Raw genomic sequence first — 14801 nt, 5'->3', positions numbered from 1 at the left:
GTCCGACTTTGGATCGCAGCATTCATTCGGAATCTGGAATCAGCATCAACCTCGACTACCGCCCGGTAGCCAGCACAACGCCTTTGATTTGGGGTATCTGGACGTGTTATCTGTCGAGCCGTATTTAGCTCAGCTCTACGCGCACGCCAGATTTCTCGGAGGCCTTGTCCGGCTTGAACCATACCTCACTTACCGATCGATTATCGTCGCATAAACTACACCACGATGGAGTCGTCACGCGGCCCTCCCAGGGTCAAGAACAAGGCCGCAGCGCCCGTCCAGATCTCAGCGGAGCAGCTGCTTCGCGAGGCCGTGGACCGGCAGGAGCCCGCATTGCAGGCGCCGACGCAGCGCTTTGCCGACCTGGAAGAACTGCACGAATACCAGGGCCGCAAGCGAAAAGAGTTCGAAGACTATGTGCGTCGGAATCGAATTAACATGAACAACTGGATGCGCTATGCGGCATGGGAGCTAGAGCAGAAGGAGTTCCGCCGGGCGCGTTCAATCTTTGAACGGGCGCTGGACGTCAGCCCGACCTCGGTGGTTCTGTGGATTCGGTACATTGAGTCGGAGATGCGGAATCGCAACATCAATCATGCCAGGAACTTACTCGACCGTGCGGTGACGATCTTGCCTCGGGTGGATAAGCTGTGGTACAAGTATGTCTACATGGAGGAGACGCTGGGCAACATTGCGGGCACACGGCAGGTCTTTGAACGGTGGATGTCTTGGGAGCCGGAAGAGGGAGCTTGGAGCGCCTATATCAAGCTGGAAAAGCGATACAATGAGTTCGAGAGGGCGCGCGCGATCTTCCAGCGGTTCACGATTGTTCACCCCGAACCACGCAATTGGATCAAGTGGGCTCGGTTTGAAGAGGAGTATGGAACGAGCGATCTCGTGCGGGAGGTGTATGGAATGGCGATCGAGACGTTGGGAGAGGACTTTATGGACGAGAAGCTGTTCATCGGCTATGCCAAGTTCGAGGCGAAGTTGAAGGAGTATGAGCGTGCTAGGGCGATTTACAAGTATGCTTTAGATCGACTTCCTCGCTCAAAGTCCATGGCGCTTCACAAGTCCTATACGACATTTGAGAAACAGTATGGTGACCGGGAAGGCGTTGAGGACGTGATTCTTTCGAAACGCAGAGTCCAATACGAGGAGCAACTGAAAGAAAACTCGCGGAACTACGACATATGGTTCGACTTTGCCCGGCTTGAGGAGACCTCGGGCGACCCCGACCGAGTACGCGACATCTACGAACGCGCGATCGCTCAAATACCACCATCGCAGGAGAAGCGGCACTGGAGACGGTATATCTACCTCTGGATATTCTACGCCATCTGGGAGGAACTGGAAGCTAAGGACGCCGAGCGTGCGCGCCAAATCTACAACGAGTGTCTCAAATTGATTCCCCACAAAAAGTTCACCTTTGCCAAGATTTGGCTCATGAAGGCGCAGTTTGAGATCCGTCAGATGAATCTCCAAGCCGCTCGCAAGACGCTTGGCCAGGCCATCGGCATGTGCCCCAAGGATAAACTCTTCCGGGGATACATTGATCTAGAGCGCCAGCTGTTCGAGTTCGTGCGGTGCCGGACGCTTTTCGAAAAGCAGATCGAGTGGAATCCTTCCAACAGCCAGTCGTGGATCAAATATGCCGAGTTGGAGCGCGGGCTGGACGACACCGACCGTGCACGAGCCATTTACGAGCTTGGGATTGACCAACCAACTCTCGATATGCCCGAGTTGGTGTGGAAGTCGTACATCGACTTTGAGGAGTACGAGGGCGAATACGACCGGGTCCGCCAGCTGTACGAGCGTCTGCTGGAGAAGACAGACCACGTCAAGGTGTGGATCAACTACGCCCGCTTCGAGATTAACGTTCCCGACGAGGAGGAAGAGGAAGAGGAGGAGGAAGAGGAGCGGCCGATCAGCGAGGATGCCAAGCGTCGTGCTCGGGCCGTTTTCGAACGAGCCCACAAAGTGTTCAAGGAGAAGGAGCTCAAGGAAGAGGTAAGCTGTCGTCAACGTTCCTTTTCTGACATATCCCTGACTAACCATGACACAGCGCGTGGAACTGCTGAATGCTTGGCGGTCGTTCGAGCACACGCACGGTTCACCAAAAGACATCGACAAGATCGAGAAGCAGATGCCCCGGCGAGTCAAGAAGCGGCGCAAGTTGGACGACGACCGGTACGAGGAGTACATGGACTACGTATTCCCGGCGGACGACCAGTCAGCGGCAAATCTGTCGAAGCTGCTGCAAAGAGCTCACCAATGGAAGCAGCAACAGCAACAGCAAGGGGATGGATCTTAGATCGATGTACCAGGGTAGTTCTATACATAGCTGGGGAGTTAATGGCATCACGAAATGTATCATGTCAGTAGTGATAGCTTTTGCATCGGGTCACACGTGCAATTACCAATTTTGTGTATCACCAATCCATCCTCTGGCACTCTGTGGACTCCGTCTGTCTAGTGCAGTACTCGATAGTCAATCACATAACTGCATGTGATCTAAATGCTCAGATAATGAACATATCAACCCACTTCCTCTTACAGAGCCTAAAACGTTATGCCTCAATCAGAACAAGGGACGATGGCGCATCTGGGAGCGCGTCAGACTGAAGATCTGGAGGTGGCCGGTTCAAGCCCGGCTCGTCCCATTCTTTTTTTTCCCATTTTTGCTTCGGAAGTCAAGAAAATTTACAGTTATAAGAAAGGCAACAGTGAATGCACTGAATAAAGAACAGACTTCATACTGTAAGATAATAAATAACCACAATTACTATCGTGAAGAATTATCAGGACTAGGATCAGAATGCGCAATACTCATCCTACCGTCTCACTAGCAGCAACCCTCATTTGGTAGTCTTTCCTCTGTTTGCCCGGCGTCCTCTTGTTTTCTTCGTCTCTTCTTTCCCTTTCTCCTCTTTTACCTGCTGGCCTGACTCTTTCCCTGTTGCTCCTCTTGTTCTTCGTGCTCGCTTGGGTGCCGGTCTTTCCGTATCTTCACCTGCTCCTTCCTCATCCTCCTGCTTCCCTGGGCTTCCTTCTATAATCTTTCCCACCTCTTCTCTCTGTGTCTCTTCCTCCACTCTTTTGCCCTCGTTTTGCTTCTCTCGTCGTTCCCGTTCCCAGGCAGCCTGGTGCTTCGCCATTACCTCCTGTTTCTCTCTGTAGACCTTACCCGCCTCAGCTTCCCGTTCTTGTTGCAACTCGTGGTACACTTCTTCTGTACAGTCGCCATCCTCAATCACTGCGACAGCCTGAGCCCAGGATTCTAATTGACCGTCGGGGATTGCCGCTCCCGTGCGTGACACTGCAGGTTGCAAGATGAACAGAATACGATTTCCGTCCAGTCTAGGCTGGTGCGGCAGGTAGATATGACGCTCCTCTGCAGTCACGAATTGATCCCCTCGCCAGAACAAGGGCGAGGCCAACTTCGTGAGGTTTCGATACGTACAGATACCATGAGAAGAGCCGAGACTGATAGCCAACTTTTCGGCTTTCTCGTAGAATTGGACAAGCTTTGCCTCCCGCACAGCGGTGTCTTCACAGTTTTCAAGTAGCATCTGAAATGGTGGATGTTTCAGCATGGCGGAAGCGAATGATCGAGTCAATTCCTCACGTCGACTCTTTGTATGCCGGCCCATCTCAGTGTTGTCGGCCTGTTTATCATTGACGGAGTTCGCAAGACGAACGGTCTCGGTTTTCCACAGGCTGGCAGACTTGGGATTCACTATTCAATAACAAGTCAACAGTGAGACTAGGCGGTTAGGGAACCTAGGTACGTGAAGATATTGGTGGCCTCACCAATCAGAAACTGCTCATACAGATGCTGCAGATGTTGTGCAAACGACAGCGAACTCTGTGCTTGAGGCTCAACGTCTATCGCTTCTGTCTTGCCCTCAAAGTACCAAAAAGGATTCTCGAAGAATTTATCGAATATGTCCTTTACGAGCATCGTTCGGGCGAGGGCAAGGGGTATGAAAGTACGGATCGGATACGGCAGAGACTTTAGAAAAGTATCCCAGTCCAAATCCTGTACACAGTAGCCATCCAGGCTCTGGAGAATACTTCGTTTCTCACCGGGAGCGAATTCGGCCAGCGCAGCCGTATATCTTTTCACATAATCATCCGCCCACCAGTTCGCCGTGATGAAGAGAGAGTTAAACGCATCCTTGTAATCGATGATAGGCTTTGGCCAGCCGCGCCCCCCAAAGACTGCCAGCCACATTTTCTCTTGACGGTCTCTCTTTAACTCATCTATTTCAGCCTGCAGATGATCGATCTTGACCTGGAGTACATCGGTATCTTTATATCTCTCTGACTGATTCAGGGTTGGAGCCGGGTTCGTGTCGTCGGGAACATGGGGCGGCGAAGATGCTTTGGAGGATGGTGCCTTCAATGATGAAGGGGATATTCAGAGACCAGCTGACGAATGCAAAACTTCCGAGATCAATATGCTCACCTTGACTTCCTTTCTTTTTCCCATGACGCTGAGACGATGATGAATTTCGAGCTTAAAGAATTCCTTTCCTAAGAGCTGAGTGATGACAGAAGTCGATTCGAACCCTGGGCAGGAAGTAGGGTGATACTTAAGAGATTTTGGAACAAACAACCGCGATGAAAGAGCCGGACTTAATGAGCAAATATGTTGTCCATAACGGGGCAAAAGGGGCTTCTTTGTCCTCTCTTCTTTCCTTTCTTCTCGCTCTCTTCTTCTGGCTCTCTTCTTCTGGCTCTCTTCTTCTGGCTCTCTTCTTCTGGCTCTCTTCTTCTGGCTCGCCTTACCTACTAACCTGTTTCTAAACGGACTGTACGAGCATACCAGCCTATGATATCTCGTTGGGTCTCAAGCGATGAAAAACCTTCCGAGACATTGCAACCTTCTTAGGCCTATCAGCTCCCTGGCCGCCAGGCCGGGGGTGGCGGGTTTCCGAGACGCTTTGGCCTGGAAACCCGACCCATCGAGCATGACGAGCTGCAAGAGAGCCACTATTGAGGGCTTGGGGAGGGACCAACAGACGGTGATAAATACCCCATCCCCATTCCCATTCCCAGGTTCCTCATCTTGCTTTCTCGTTAACTTTCCTGTCTTCATTTCTTAACATCTGACTCTAATCATCGTTCATCTAAACTGCTTGTCATCGATCCATTTACCTCATCTTCTGTACCCACTTCTGTGCATCTTTGCCCGTCAGCTCTCATTATGGCCCACTTCACAAATAAGATAGTCGTAGGTGTGGATGTTGGTATAACGTTCACTGGTGAGTGTCGGCATTTGAACCAGGAGCTTCGTGCAGGAACTAAGTGATTCCAGGCGTCGTTGTAGCCCATATGATACTGAACGAAGAGCCCGAATTTCAGGTCATCGAGGATTGGCCTGGAAGAAAAGCCTTAAAAGTCCCGACAAACATAAGCTACCCGGGAAGGGAGCCTCGGTGGGGCTGGTGTGCCTACACCTATCCCCCAACTTACGCATGGTTTAAGCTTTTATTAGACCCTAAAGGCCGCCCTACTGGGCCCCTGAACGAGTCGTTCGCAAGCTTGACATATCAAAGTCTGCTACAGGAAGCGCCGGAAAAGACCGCCGTGGACATGGTCGGAGATTTTCTCGGACGGATACGTCAGTTCATTCAGACCATTTGACATCTCTTTGTCTTCTTACTGACGAGACGCTTGTACAATTCCGTTTTTCTACCGCCGTAGCCTGGGAAGAGGAAGCTCATATGGCCATGCGGACGGCCATTTCCCAAGCCGGATTCGACACTATAGGTCTGGAGAACGTTTTTCTCAGTTCTGAGTCGGATGCGTCGGCCCGCTATGTGTTAGAGCAGAAAAGCGATATGGTTCAGGTTAGTGAAGGGCTGCGAGGGATCCAGGGAGACCGAACTCGCTGACGAGGGCATTTTGGACCAACAGGTCGGCGAAATCTTTTGCATCTGCGACATAGGCGGATGCACCATTGTGAGTATCTCCCCAGCAGAGACTTCCAAATTGGTTCCCTGACCATTGCCTAGGATTCAGTCTGTTACTGGGTGGTGTCGAAGAATCCAGCTTGGGTACTGGAACCCTTGAGCAAGTCCTCCGGTATGTCCAGCTTCGACTTGTGTCAGTTAAGTTCTCTTCTCACATTCACAGGTCATATCGGTGGTGCAATTCAGGTCGACATATTCTTTCTTGCAACGATGCGTGCAAGATTTCCGGAGGTGTTCGCCAAAGTTTTCGATGACAATGGCGGTATGGCAGGCCAATTTATGGCCAAATTTACGGAATTGAAAGAGACTTTTGATGGCACCGGGGGAATCCGTAGGCTGGTTTTGAACATGGATGTGGTTTCACTCCCTGATGACGCTCACCGCCATTACGACGCTCAAACTGGAGAGGTCCTACTTTCTGTCGGCGATATGAAGATGTTTCTTGAGCCGACCATTAAGAGTTCTATCCAGATAATGGGCGATCAACTCAACGAGGTTGATATGATGTGTCGAAAATATGGAGGCCATCAGGTCTCCCACTTGTTTATCACTGGAGGGTTCGCTGCCTCTCCCTATGCCAAGAGCGTGTTCAAGGTCTTCTGTGAGCAGCGAAATGTGCAGCTAACCGTCCCGGACAACCCTGCCATTGCGACGGCCTACGGGTCGGCCCTTCTAGGTGTTTTCGATGTGTCATATACCATGGTGAATTGCGCCCGCACTTACGGAATGCACCATGACGACTTCATGCCATTCCTCAAAAAGGCAGGCCGGGAGCGACCCATAAAAGAGCGATTGGACCTGATGCACAGCGAAGAAAAGGCGCCGATCACCTGGATATTCAAGAAGAATAACCAGTACCAGGCGGTTGAGCAGTACACCTGGGGATTCGAGCTTCTGCATCAGCACAACATGCCGTTGATCAAACCGATTGCTATCTACTCCGTCGACGATCCCAGCCCACGCTCGAAGCCCGAATTGCTCAACCCGGTTCATTCAAAACTACTCGACTATGTTCAACTCGGTCTGTCTCAGGTTGACTTGAGCCGCCACCCTCACATAAATGACAACGAGGGGCACACATTCTTCCAAATTCTTGTTAATGTACAGGCCACCCTCTGTCTCAAGAAAGGGGAGTTGAGCTTTCAATGTTTAGTAGGCGGAATCGATTGTGGCAATTGCAAGGTCTATACAGTTTGGGCATAAATTGCTCGAGATGTCGCTGCGCGGCCCAGCTGGCTAGCTGGATGGTTGGGTTTTCAACAAGACATGGATGAGCAAACGCTGCACCCGGTTTGTTCAGCCTCGGTAAACCGCTTTACTGTAGCGTGTAGCGTGTTTTCATATTTCGTATTTCGTTTGTTACCTAGTTCGCGAATTTCTTTCTTTTTTCTAAGTTTTAGTTTGCCATCTTCTTCTTTCATTCCTTGTTTCACTCACACTTTTTCTCTTATCCCTGAGACTTCCTTCTTCATATTTGATTTTATTATTTATTTTATTTTTGATATTTCCATTACTCATTTATTTCGTTGCTAATGAATGGACGGCGAGACTGTTTTTTTGGAGGATATTTCTTTGAGTATTCATCGGATCAGTCAGGACCCAGTATGGAGTAAACCAAATTGTTATCTGAGTCCTGAAATCAACATGCTTCGCTTTAATTACGTCCTTCTTTATCAGTAAGCTGATACGAACATTAATCTATCCCCATGTTATCGGGGACTGTTGTCACGGGGTGAATGAACCGACCGGTAAACATCCACATCAGCATACTGGGTGGCGGAGGCAATGCTTAGAGAGTCCTTTGGGACAAAGAATGAGAACGACGGGACTAACTCATCTCAAACAATGCCCACATAAAGCCTACCTACTATGATGCAAATAGTTATGGCACCCTCATAAAGGAACGTCGACTCTCAGTCTCACTAAGATTTCTTTTCGGTGTGCGTGCCTGTTGTACCGCAGCTTATTTTGTAAATCTAGAATTGTTCACTTTCTTTATTCACTTTTCTTTCTTTATTTTTTTTTTTTATTTTCTTATTTTATTTTTTTTATCATCAAGGCCATCGTTAATTCTATCGAAGTCACGGCAGTGCTGATAGTTTCATTATTATCATCATCTATATTACCTTTCAATCCTTAAATAATTACTCTGCTGGTTTCAATGTGACGCAGTCGTTTCCCTCTCGAGTCTGCGCTGATAAGCAGGATTTTCCCCAAAAATTTCTAATGACGTATCGAAAGATTCTTACTGTACATATATAATTATTAATTTTTCTAGCCATCGCGAGAAGTAAAAGACAATCTTCGATATGAGTATCATTACATTTGACCTTGTTGGCCATACAAACACTAATTCAATTTGCCACAAGATGCACATGTTGAAAGCAGCAACAGGAAAGATAATAATAGTAATAACTAACAATGATAGTAAGAATAGGAAGAATACCATTACTGAGCTTATGTAATTGCCACAAGTACGACTTCAAAAATTACACTTGTTGTTAGTGGTAGTAGTGCTCTCGGCAGGGAACCTGACATCTTTGACAGGGTGAAGGAGGGTCGAGGGGACGCCGCGAACCCTGTCTTTGTCAGGCTTCATCCTATATTCGTCACATCGAACGTTAATAGCTACCTTTGATGTAGAGTTTAATAAAGGAGAAGATGGTGGGGGGGAGGCGGCTGTGTAGTGTTCTAGACAAACAGCAGATCCGTTTACCACCTCCCATACTACGTGTCCCCCTCAAATCACAGCGCGAGCATAAGTACTAGTAGTACGAAAGACCCCGAAACCATATTTCATTGGACCTGTAAGAACGGGATATTCGGAGACTTGTCACTCCGAGCATTAAACTCCAGCGTTGGAACCAATCCAATCCAAACTCTCCGGCGGCATCTTCTTGGAAACCTTTCTCTCGGACGGACATATTGGAGTCGATTATTACTTTGAAGATTTCGAAGACAGAGGCCAAAATTGGAAATCTCCTACTGTCTGTTGTGTGAGGCTCGTTTATTACTGATTATATCATTCACTGTATAGTAATTCGTCCCCTGTGGATTTGTGGATAAAAGTCGTATTGCGTAGTTGCTCTAGGGCAGGGCAACGGCTCTGATTCGGGCTTCTTAGGCATCTGTGTATAACCGAGCAGCATTGCGCTAGAGACACCGAATTTATCGATCTCATTGTTAAATTCCATTTCATTTTACTACTTGCGTGAGATAGATTGATAACGAATGACTTGAAAATTGCTTTGCCGTAGAAAGAGAAGCAAAGTGTTCCTAATGAGAATGGTTTGTAATGAATAGGAGTGATGAGGCGAGGAATATACAGAAATAACAAATCACTGCATTAAAACATTCGACAGTCTGGGGCAATTATAGACAAAACGATATATAACAAAGATACTACAGACACAGTCCTGAACTTCAATATCTCCCTTACTTATTCTTCTTCCGTCTCAACCTCTTCAAGGGTTTTTGCAGAAGGCTTTGGTCGCTCTCGCTCATGATCTTCCTCGGTGTAGTCACCATGTTCCACCAATAGCTTGGCTTTAATCAAGACGTTTTCGTCACACCTCAGAGTCCTTAGCTTTAGTATTACAGCCGGCTGGATTATACCTAGGATGCGACGGCCAGCCAATCTGGCATCGTCAGCATTACCCCGGACATTATGGAGGTTATGGAATGTCGCTTCGTGGGATCTCGGATCAAAGGTGGTTCCCATAGTCTGCAGTGTCTTATACACACAATGTCCCTGATTGGAGCCGAGGGTAATTGCTGTCTCATCAGCAAATTTGCATAACTCCAGAAGACTGTCCTCTCGCTTCGTCGCTTCGTCGCAATCCACACTTTTTAATAGCCTCTGGAAAAAGACGTCGGAAAGTAGGGTGGAGGCGAACAAAGCGACAGCGTTTGTGCGATATTCCTTTGTCTGCCGACCGAGCTCGAGATTGGGTGCTTGGACTAACTTGACCGAATTTAACAGACGGACGGTTTCTTTCTTCCAAATGGTGGCTCTGATGCCATTCGCTGCAGTCCTGGTCAGCATCAGATGAGGATATAGAAGGATGCGGAAGAGAAGTTCCCACTTTCTAAAAATCGTCGGTACAGATGTTGCAGATTCTGTGCACAGGAGACTGAGCCCGTCGTATGATCCTGCCGATCGAGACCTTCTCCTTCAAGGTACCAAAATGGGTTGACAAAGAACTTATCCACGATTTTCTTTGTCAAGATGCTCTGAGCGAGCACCTCCGACATATACAGAGAGAAAGGGTAGGGAAGAGACTTCATCAGTGTATCCCATTCCAAATCTTGGACCCAATAGCCTTCTAGGCTATGAATGATGGCTTGCTTTTCCAAGTCATGCAGTTCAACGGTATCAGGCATACCTTGCCGGGCATGTTGTTGGCACCAATGTTCTATGCGATACATAACCCGGCGGATGTGGTCCCCCAAGACCTCGAAATCATAATCTGGCCAGCCCGTGGCCCCGGCAGTAAGCATCTGCATTTGCAACTTGAAGTCGAGCGAAGCTTTTCCCTGAAGAATCTCCAGTTTGTCCCGGAGAAAGGCAACTTCGGCCTTGAGGGCTTCGACGTCCTCAATCTGGGGTGGGCTTTCGTCTTCTGAAGCATGACGGTCGGAATTACGGTCGGTATCGGCGGGGGAGGATGCCTCCTATAAGAAAGAAGTTCAATCAGCGTGTGCCCGATGTCTGCATTCTAGAATTTACAAGAGGGTCTTTGAGTCTGAGCCCGAAAGGATACTTACCTGAACAGAAGTCTTATCCATGTCGGCGGTTCAGAGCTGTGCAGAGAGGCAAAGCTGAGGAAGACAGGTAAATGAGAAGTAGACGATGAAATTAGAGAAAGACCAAGGGGCAATGAAGAAGTTATTGTAACGTGGGGAGACGATGAGAGGGCGTTAGAGAAACCAGGAATTGGAAAGAGGTCCAGTGGCTTTGTTCCCCGTTCTTCCCCTTGACAACCAACACGCAAGATGGAGCATCTAGACCTTCAAAGGTGTAACTCAATTCTCTCCCATTCTCTCTCTATTACCCCCCTCGTCCTCCTGATACCTTCTACCCTGAGACAGCCGAGTGAGAACAGGCCTATCAGGTATGGGAGGTCTCCAGACTAGTGATCAGCCAGCCTCGTATCTGCCGGGACGGCCAGTTTTCCCTCCGAGACAATTGCCCGCCCTCTTCAGAGAGCTAGCAGACGGTTTAAGTGTTGGGCAGCATGGGACACATGAAAGGGCAATACAATCTATCTCTGCTTTCTCCTCCTTTCCCCCCCTCTTGGATGCTTTTCAGTGTCAGCGATATCTCCACTTCCACACCCCAACCCCAGCCCCCAGTTCAGAATTGCCATTTTCAAGTCCCCTTATCATACGAGTGTTCGTTACAGTCAATATACCAAGGTCTACAAGTGAGCCCTAAGATGAGCCAGTAACAATATGTCACAGGCCAAGTCAAAATTAGTCTGTGGTATTGACTACGGCACGACGGGTACCGGTGAGTTGACGGTTCCCAAGCTTTTATACATCATGCATGAAGCTAACCGTACCTAAGCCGCTGCTTGGGGCTATGGTACTGACGAGCAAAGCATAGATTCACCCATCTATCAAGTGGATGAATGGCCAGTTCAATCCCGGGCCAAACTGCCATCGACAATGCAGTACCCAAGTGGCATGCAACCTCGATGGGGAGTAGAGGCTACACCTGAGCTCGAAACTTTCAGGTGGACCAAACTCCTGTTAGACCCAGACTTGGAGTCAACAGATTTCCGGGACGAGGAATTGGAGAGGGTATCGAGACAACGGATCATGCGGCTGCCAGCCGGAAAGTCGGCCGTGCGTGTCGTTGCCGACTACCTCAGCGGGATCCGTAACTACCTGGAGCAGTCGTACATTTTTAGTCAACCAAACATCAAAAAGGAGTACTGGTTTTCCATTCCGGCGGGCTGGTCCAACGATGCACAAGTGCGGATGAGTGAGGCTATCCACTTGGCCGGGTTTGGTCAAAAACCGAATGAGGAAGTTTGCCTTGTTACTGAAAGCGAGGCGTCCGCGATATCCATCCTAGAGGCATCTGGGGAACGAAGAAAGGTTCGTACGTGTGCCTACTTGACCTCAGGGAATATTTCTGGCTAATGAAAGATTGTGTCAATAGTCCGGAAGCACATTTTGCGTGTGTGACGTGGGCGGGGGCACGGTTGTGAGTAGAATATGCGCGATTGTTCAACGTTTCATATCCTGACAAGAAGCTAGGACATCTCCTGCTATATGATCACGGATGTAACTGCAACATCGTATTCACTCACGGAACTGAGCAGTGCCATAGGTAAGGATGTTCTTTCACTGGTTTGTCTACAAACGAAGATCTAATGCATCCACCATAGGCCCCAAGTCTGGGAGTACCATCATTGACAGAGAGTTCTTGAAGCTCATGAGGCATCGCTTCAACGCCTCCTTCATAAATCCGTTCAACGACGTCAATTCTGATCGCAGAGAAATTCTCATGAACGATTTCAAAAACAGAAAGGAAGAGTTCACTGGAGATGGAAGTAGCCATCGTCTTGAATTCCGGATGGAATGCTTTACGTCGCAATGGTATGACTCAACGACGGGTCATATAATCTTGTCCGACAGCGATATGCGGGCATTTTTTGACACCGTTGTCGGCCAAGTCTTCCATCATGTGAACGATCAGGTGGACAAAGCCACTCGTGGCCACTTCAAGATCGATGTACGTTCAGGTTCTGAGTAATCCCCTTGATTCTAAGCTAACTGACCTGCAGGAATTGTTGATGACTGGGGGGCTGATGCGCTCTGAATTTGCGCGGGAGGCATTTTCGGAGGGGTTCAAAGATGCAGGATTTTCCAGGATCTTGTTTTCCCAAGCACCGTGAGTTTCAGAGGTTTTGAGGCGTGCTACATGCTGATCCAAAGGCAGTGAACTATCTGCATCTCTCGGTGCTGCGCGAAAGGGCCTGAGCGGCATCGTCACGAAAAACCAGACATGTAACAAGAGTTACTTCATCGAATGCTCAGGATTACGGGAGGAACCCGGAATATGTCTGCAAGCTTTCATTGATGAGCCCGATGCGCCCGCTAAACCCCAACAGATTTTGGTCAAGGTAAGTTGTTGGAGAAGAGAGAGAGAGAACATTCTTCTCATTTGCCTTCTCGGTAATGAGGTGTTCTTTGCTAACTCCTCACCAGGGCCATGTCTACGAGGAAGATAGACCCTACAAGACTGTATTTCATCTTTATAGTCGCCCGGGGGAGCCCCCTGTCAAAACGTTCTTTCTGAAGATGAGCGATGGCCAAAGTAAGCTGTGTCCCGCCATGTTACCAATAACAGCACTGACTCTGGCGCAACGAAACTGCAGATTCGCGCGTACTGGCCCGGTTGACCTGCAATTTGTCTGACATACCCGCCGACGAACGCGCCCTACAACCTGCTGCTGCAGGCGGTGTATACTCGCATCAATGCATCTCTGTGACTGCGACATTTCGTGTGAAGGGGTACCTGGAAATCTCAGTGCATACTAAATGTAAGGTGTTGGCCCAAAAAATGGTTCCTAGAATATGGAGTGAGCGTGCGGGTAATTGAAAGGGTGAGTCTCTCTCGTGCGATTTGCGGACTGTTATGCGATGAGTGGTAAGTATGTGTTTCAAAACATCCCATATAGATTGGTATCTGCTGGAGTTGTCTTGGAGTTTTGCTTTATTTCTTTTCTATTTTGTTCTTTTCTTCTCTCCCATACGACTACTATCTGTTTCTACATCTCCCTAATGTTTAATGTCTATACAAGCAATAATTCGAGTTTTTTTATTTTATTTTATTGTTTTTTTTTTCTTTTCATTTTTTTTATGGTTTTCCTTCACTTTATCTTGGTCTCTCTCCCTCTCTCTACTCTAATATATAAATCTCTTTTCGGGCCTATTGTTTTCTCTCTCCTATTACTGTACTTAGATTGCCAGCATTGAACATTTTCGTCTGCAAAGGTAGTATATATAATGCCAGTGCTTTGATTGAAGTCGAAGTCGCGATGGTAGTAACAACTACAACTACTAAGTCGCGGTACTATTCCTAGTAGTACTTCTGTGCTCCTTCAATAACTGGACTAGACAATCTTACTTAAAATTCCCATAACTAGTAGTATTATGATAATAAGAATTGACCGACATTGTTATCGACTCGTTGTCATGGTTGGTTCTCAGCTCAATTGGTATAATTACTTACTATCTAGTCCTTAATTGGTTTAGTCGGGTAGTTAGTTAATTAAGTTAGTTATGATGGCAGGGGGGGTTACGTCAGTCCCGGCGTGGTTTGAAGTGCCTGAGGCTCGCAGAGCTATCCACCAATCAGCAATGTGATGCATTCCCAGTGGGGCCGATGAAACGGCCACGAGTCATGTGAGAATTTAGGATGATACAAATTAGATACTTATCTACATAGTGGTCCGGCCTATAAATAGATGGGACTGATGATGTAGGAGAGATGTTCGGCAAGGTCAGAAGTGGGAAATAGGTTTTCTAGTCTCGCGACGGGAGAATATCTCCGTCTGCAGTAAATACTCAAGTAACTTGTGTAGCAGTAATAATAGTAACTGTTGTGTACCTGCATATCCAATGCTGGCGGGTGTGCCTGACTAGTCCCGCCAGAACCAATAATCGGGCAGTTGATCCCGGTCGGGCGCACGAGGGATGATAATGATAATGATAATGCATCATCATCAACAACAACAACAACAACAACAACAACAACAACAACAACAACAACAACAACAACAACAACAACAACAACAACAACAA

The 14801-nt window shown here is 48.1% G+C and overlaps 5 protein-coding genes and 1 non-coding gene across 6 annotated transcripts; 4 read left to right on the top strand and 2 right to left on the bottom strand.

Annotated features, from left to right (window-relative positions):
- Positions 1-103: 103 nt before the first annotated feature.
- Positions 104-2494, top strand: clf1 (putative cell cycle control protein (Cwf4)). The gene is made up of 2 exons (XM_025707612.1): positions 104-2010; positions 2066-2494. Exons 1-2 carry the CDS (start codon positions 226-228, stop codon positions 2312-2314), a joined length of 2034 nt encoding a protein of 677 aa, XP_025558521.1. The 5' UTR covers positions 104-225; the 3' UTR covers positions 2315-2494.
- Positions 2495-2590: 96 nt separating this feature from the next.
- On the top strand, positions 2591-2663 carry BO88DRAFT_t240. The gene has a single exon. It is a non-coding gene; the product is annotated as a tRNA-Phe (tRNA).
- A 195-nt stretch (positions 2664-2858) lies between these two features.
- Positions 2859-4565, bottom strand: BO88DRAFT_472195 (uncharacterized protein; the record flags this gene model as incomplete). Its single annotated transcript, XM_025711738.1, has 3 exons — positions 4472-4565; positions 3814-4402; positions 2859-3739 (listed from the first exon to the last, which is right to left on the bottom strand). Exons 1-3 carry the CDS (start codon positions 4493-4495, stop codon positions 2859-2861), a joined length of 1494 nt encoding a protein of 497 aa, XP_025558520.1. The 5' UTR covers positions 4496-4565.
- Positions 4566-5212: 647 nt separating this feature from the next.
- On the top strand, positions 5213-7591 carry BO88DRAFT_446658 (Hsp70 family protein; the record flags this gene model as incomplete). The annotated part of the gene is made up of 6 exons (XM_025710306.1): positions 5213-5270; positions 5324-5604; positions 5679-5858; positions 5926-5970; positions 6024-6093; positions 6145-7591. The coding sequence occupies 6 exons, from the start codon at positions 5213-5215 to the stop codon at positions 7182-7184; spliced, it is 1674 nt and encodes a 557-aa protein (XP_025558519.1). The 3' UTR covers positions 7185-7591.
- A 1601-nt stretch (positions 7592-9192) lies between these two features.
- Positions 9193-11059, bottom strand: BO88DRAFT_396363 (uncharacterized protein). Its single transcript, XM_025705241.1, has 3 exons — positions 10749-11059; positions 10067-10655; positions 9193-10007 (listed from the first exon to the last, which is right to left on the bottom strand). Exons 1-3 carry the CDS (start codon positions 10767-10769, stop codon positions 9421-9423), a joined length of 1197 nt encoding a protein of 398 aa, XP_025558518.1. The 5' UTR covers positions 10770-11059; the 3' UTR covers positions 9193-9420.
- A 194-nt stretch (positions 11060-11253) lies between these two features.
- Positions 11254-13793, top strand: BO88DRAFT_438385 (Hsp70 family protein). Its single transcript, XM_025709666.1, has 9 exons — positions 11254-11493; positions 11551-12086; positions 12151-12195; positions 12249-12321; positions 12380-12726; positions 12779-12885; positions 12934-13117; positions 13203-13311; positions 13373-13793. The coding sequence occupies exons 1-9, from the start codon at positions 11436-11438 to the stop codon at positions 13594-13596; spliced, it is 1683 nt and encodes a 560-aa protein (XP_025558517.1). The 5' UTR covers positions 11254-11435; the 3' UTR covers positions 13597-13793.
- The last annotated feature ends 1008 nt before the right edge of the window (positions 13794-14801 follow it).

The sequence above is a fragment of the Aspergillus vadensis genome, assembly GCF_003184925.1.
Source record: "Aspergillus vadensis CBS 113365 unplaced genomic scaffold BO88scaffold_28, whole genome shotgun sequence".
Lineage (NCBI taxonomy): Eukaryota > Fungi > Ascomycota > Eurotiomycetes > Eurotiales > Aspergillaceae > Aspergillus > Aspergillus vadensis.
The sequence above is the reverse complement of the archived record's forward strand: the minus strand, read 5'-3'. Positions and strand labels throughout refer to the sequence as shown.

Coding starts and splice junctions, on each gene's coding strand:
- BO88DRAFT_438385 (XM_025709666.1), top strand. CDS start 11,436: ATGTCACAGGCCAAGTCAAAATTAGTCTGTGGTATTGACTACGGCACG. Junction 12,727..12,778: donor GTGGCCACTTCAAGATCGAT/GTACGTTCAGGT, acceptor ACTGACCTGCAG/GAATTGTTGATGACTGGGGG. Junction 13,118..13,202: donor CCCAACAGATTTTGGTCAAG/GTAAGTTGTTGG, acceptor ACTCCTCACCAG/GGCCATGTCTACGAGGAAGA.
- clf1 (XM_025707612.1), top strand. CDS start 226: ATGGAGTCGTCACGCGGCCCTCCCAGGGTCAAGAACAAGGCCGCAGCG. Junction 2,011..2,065: donor AGAAGGAGCTCAAGGAAGAG/GTAAGCTGTCGT, acceptor ACCATGACACAG/CGCGTGGAACTGCTGAATGC.
- BO88DRAFT_396363 (XM_025705241.1), bottom strand. CDS start 10,769: ATGGATAAGACTTCTGTTCAG. Junction 10,656..10,748: donor TGGATAAGACTTCTGTTCAG/GTAAGTATCCTT, acceptor TCTTTCTTATAG/GAGGCATCCTCCCCCGCCGA. Junction 10,008..10,066: donor GTACCGACGATTTTTAGAAA/GTGGGAACTTCT, acceptor CCAGGACTGCAG/CGAATGGCATCAGAGCCACC.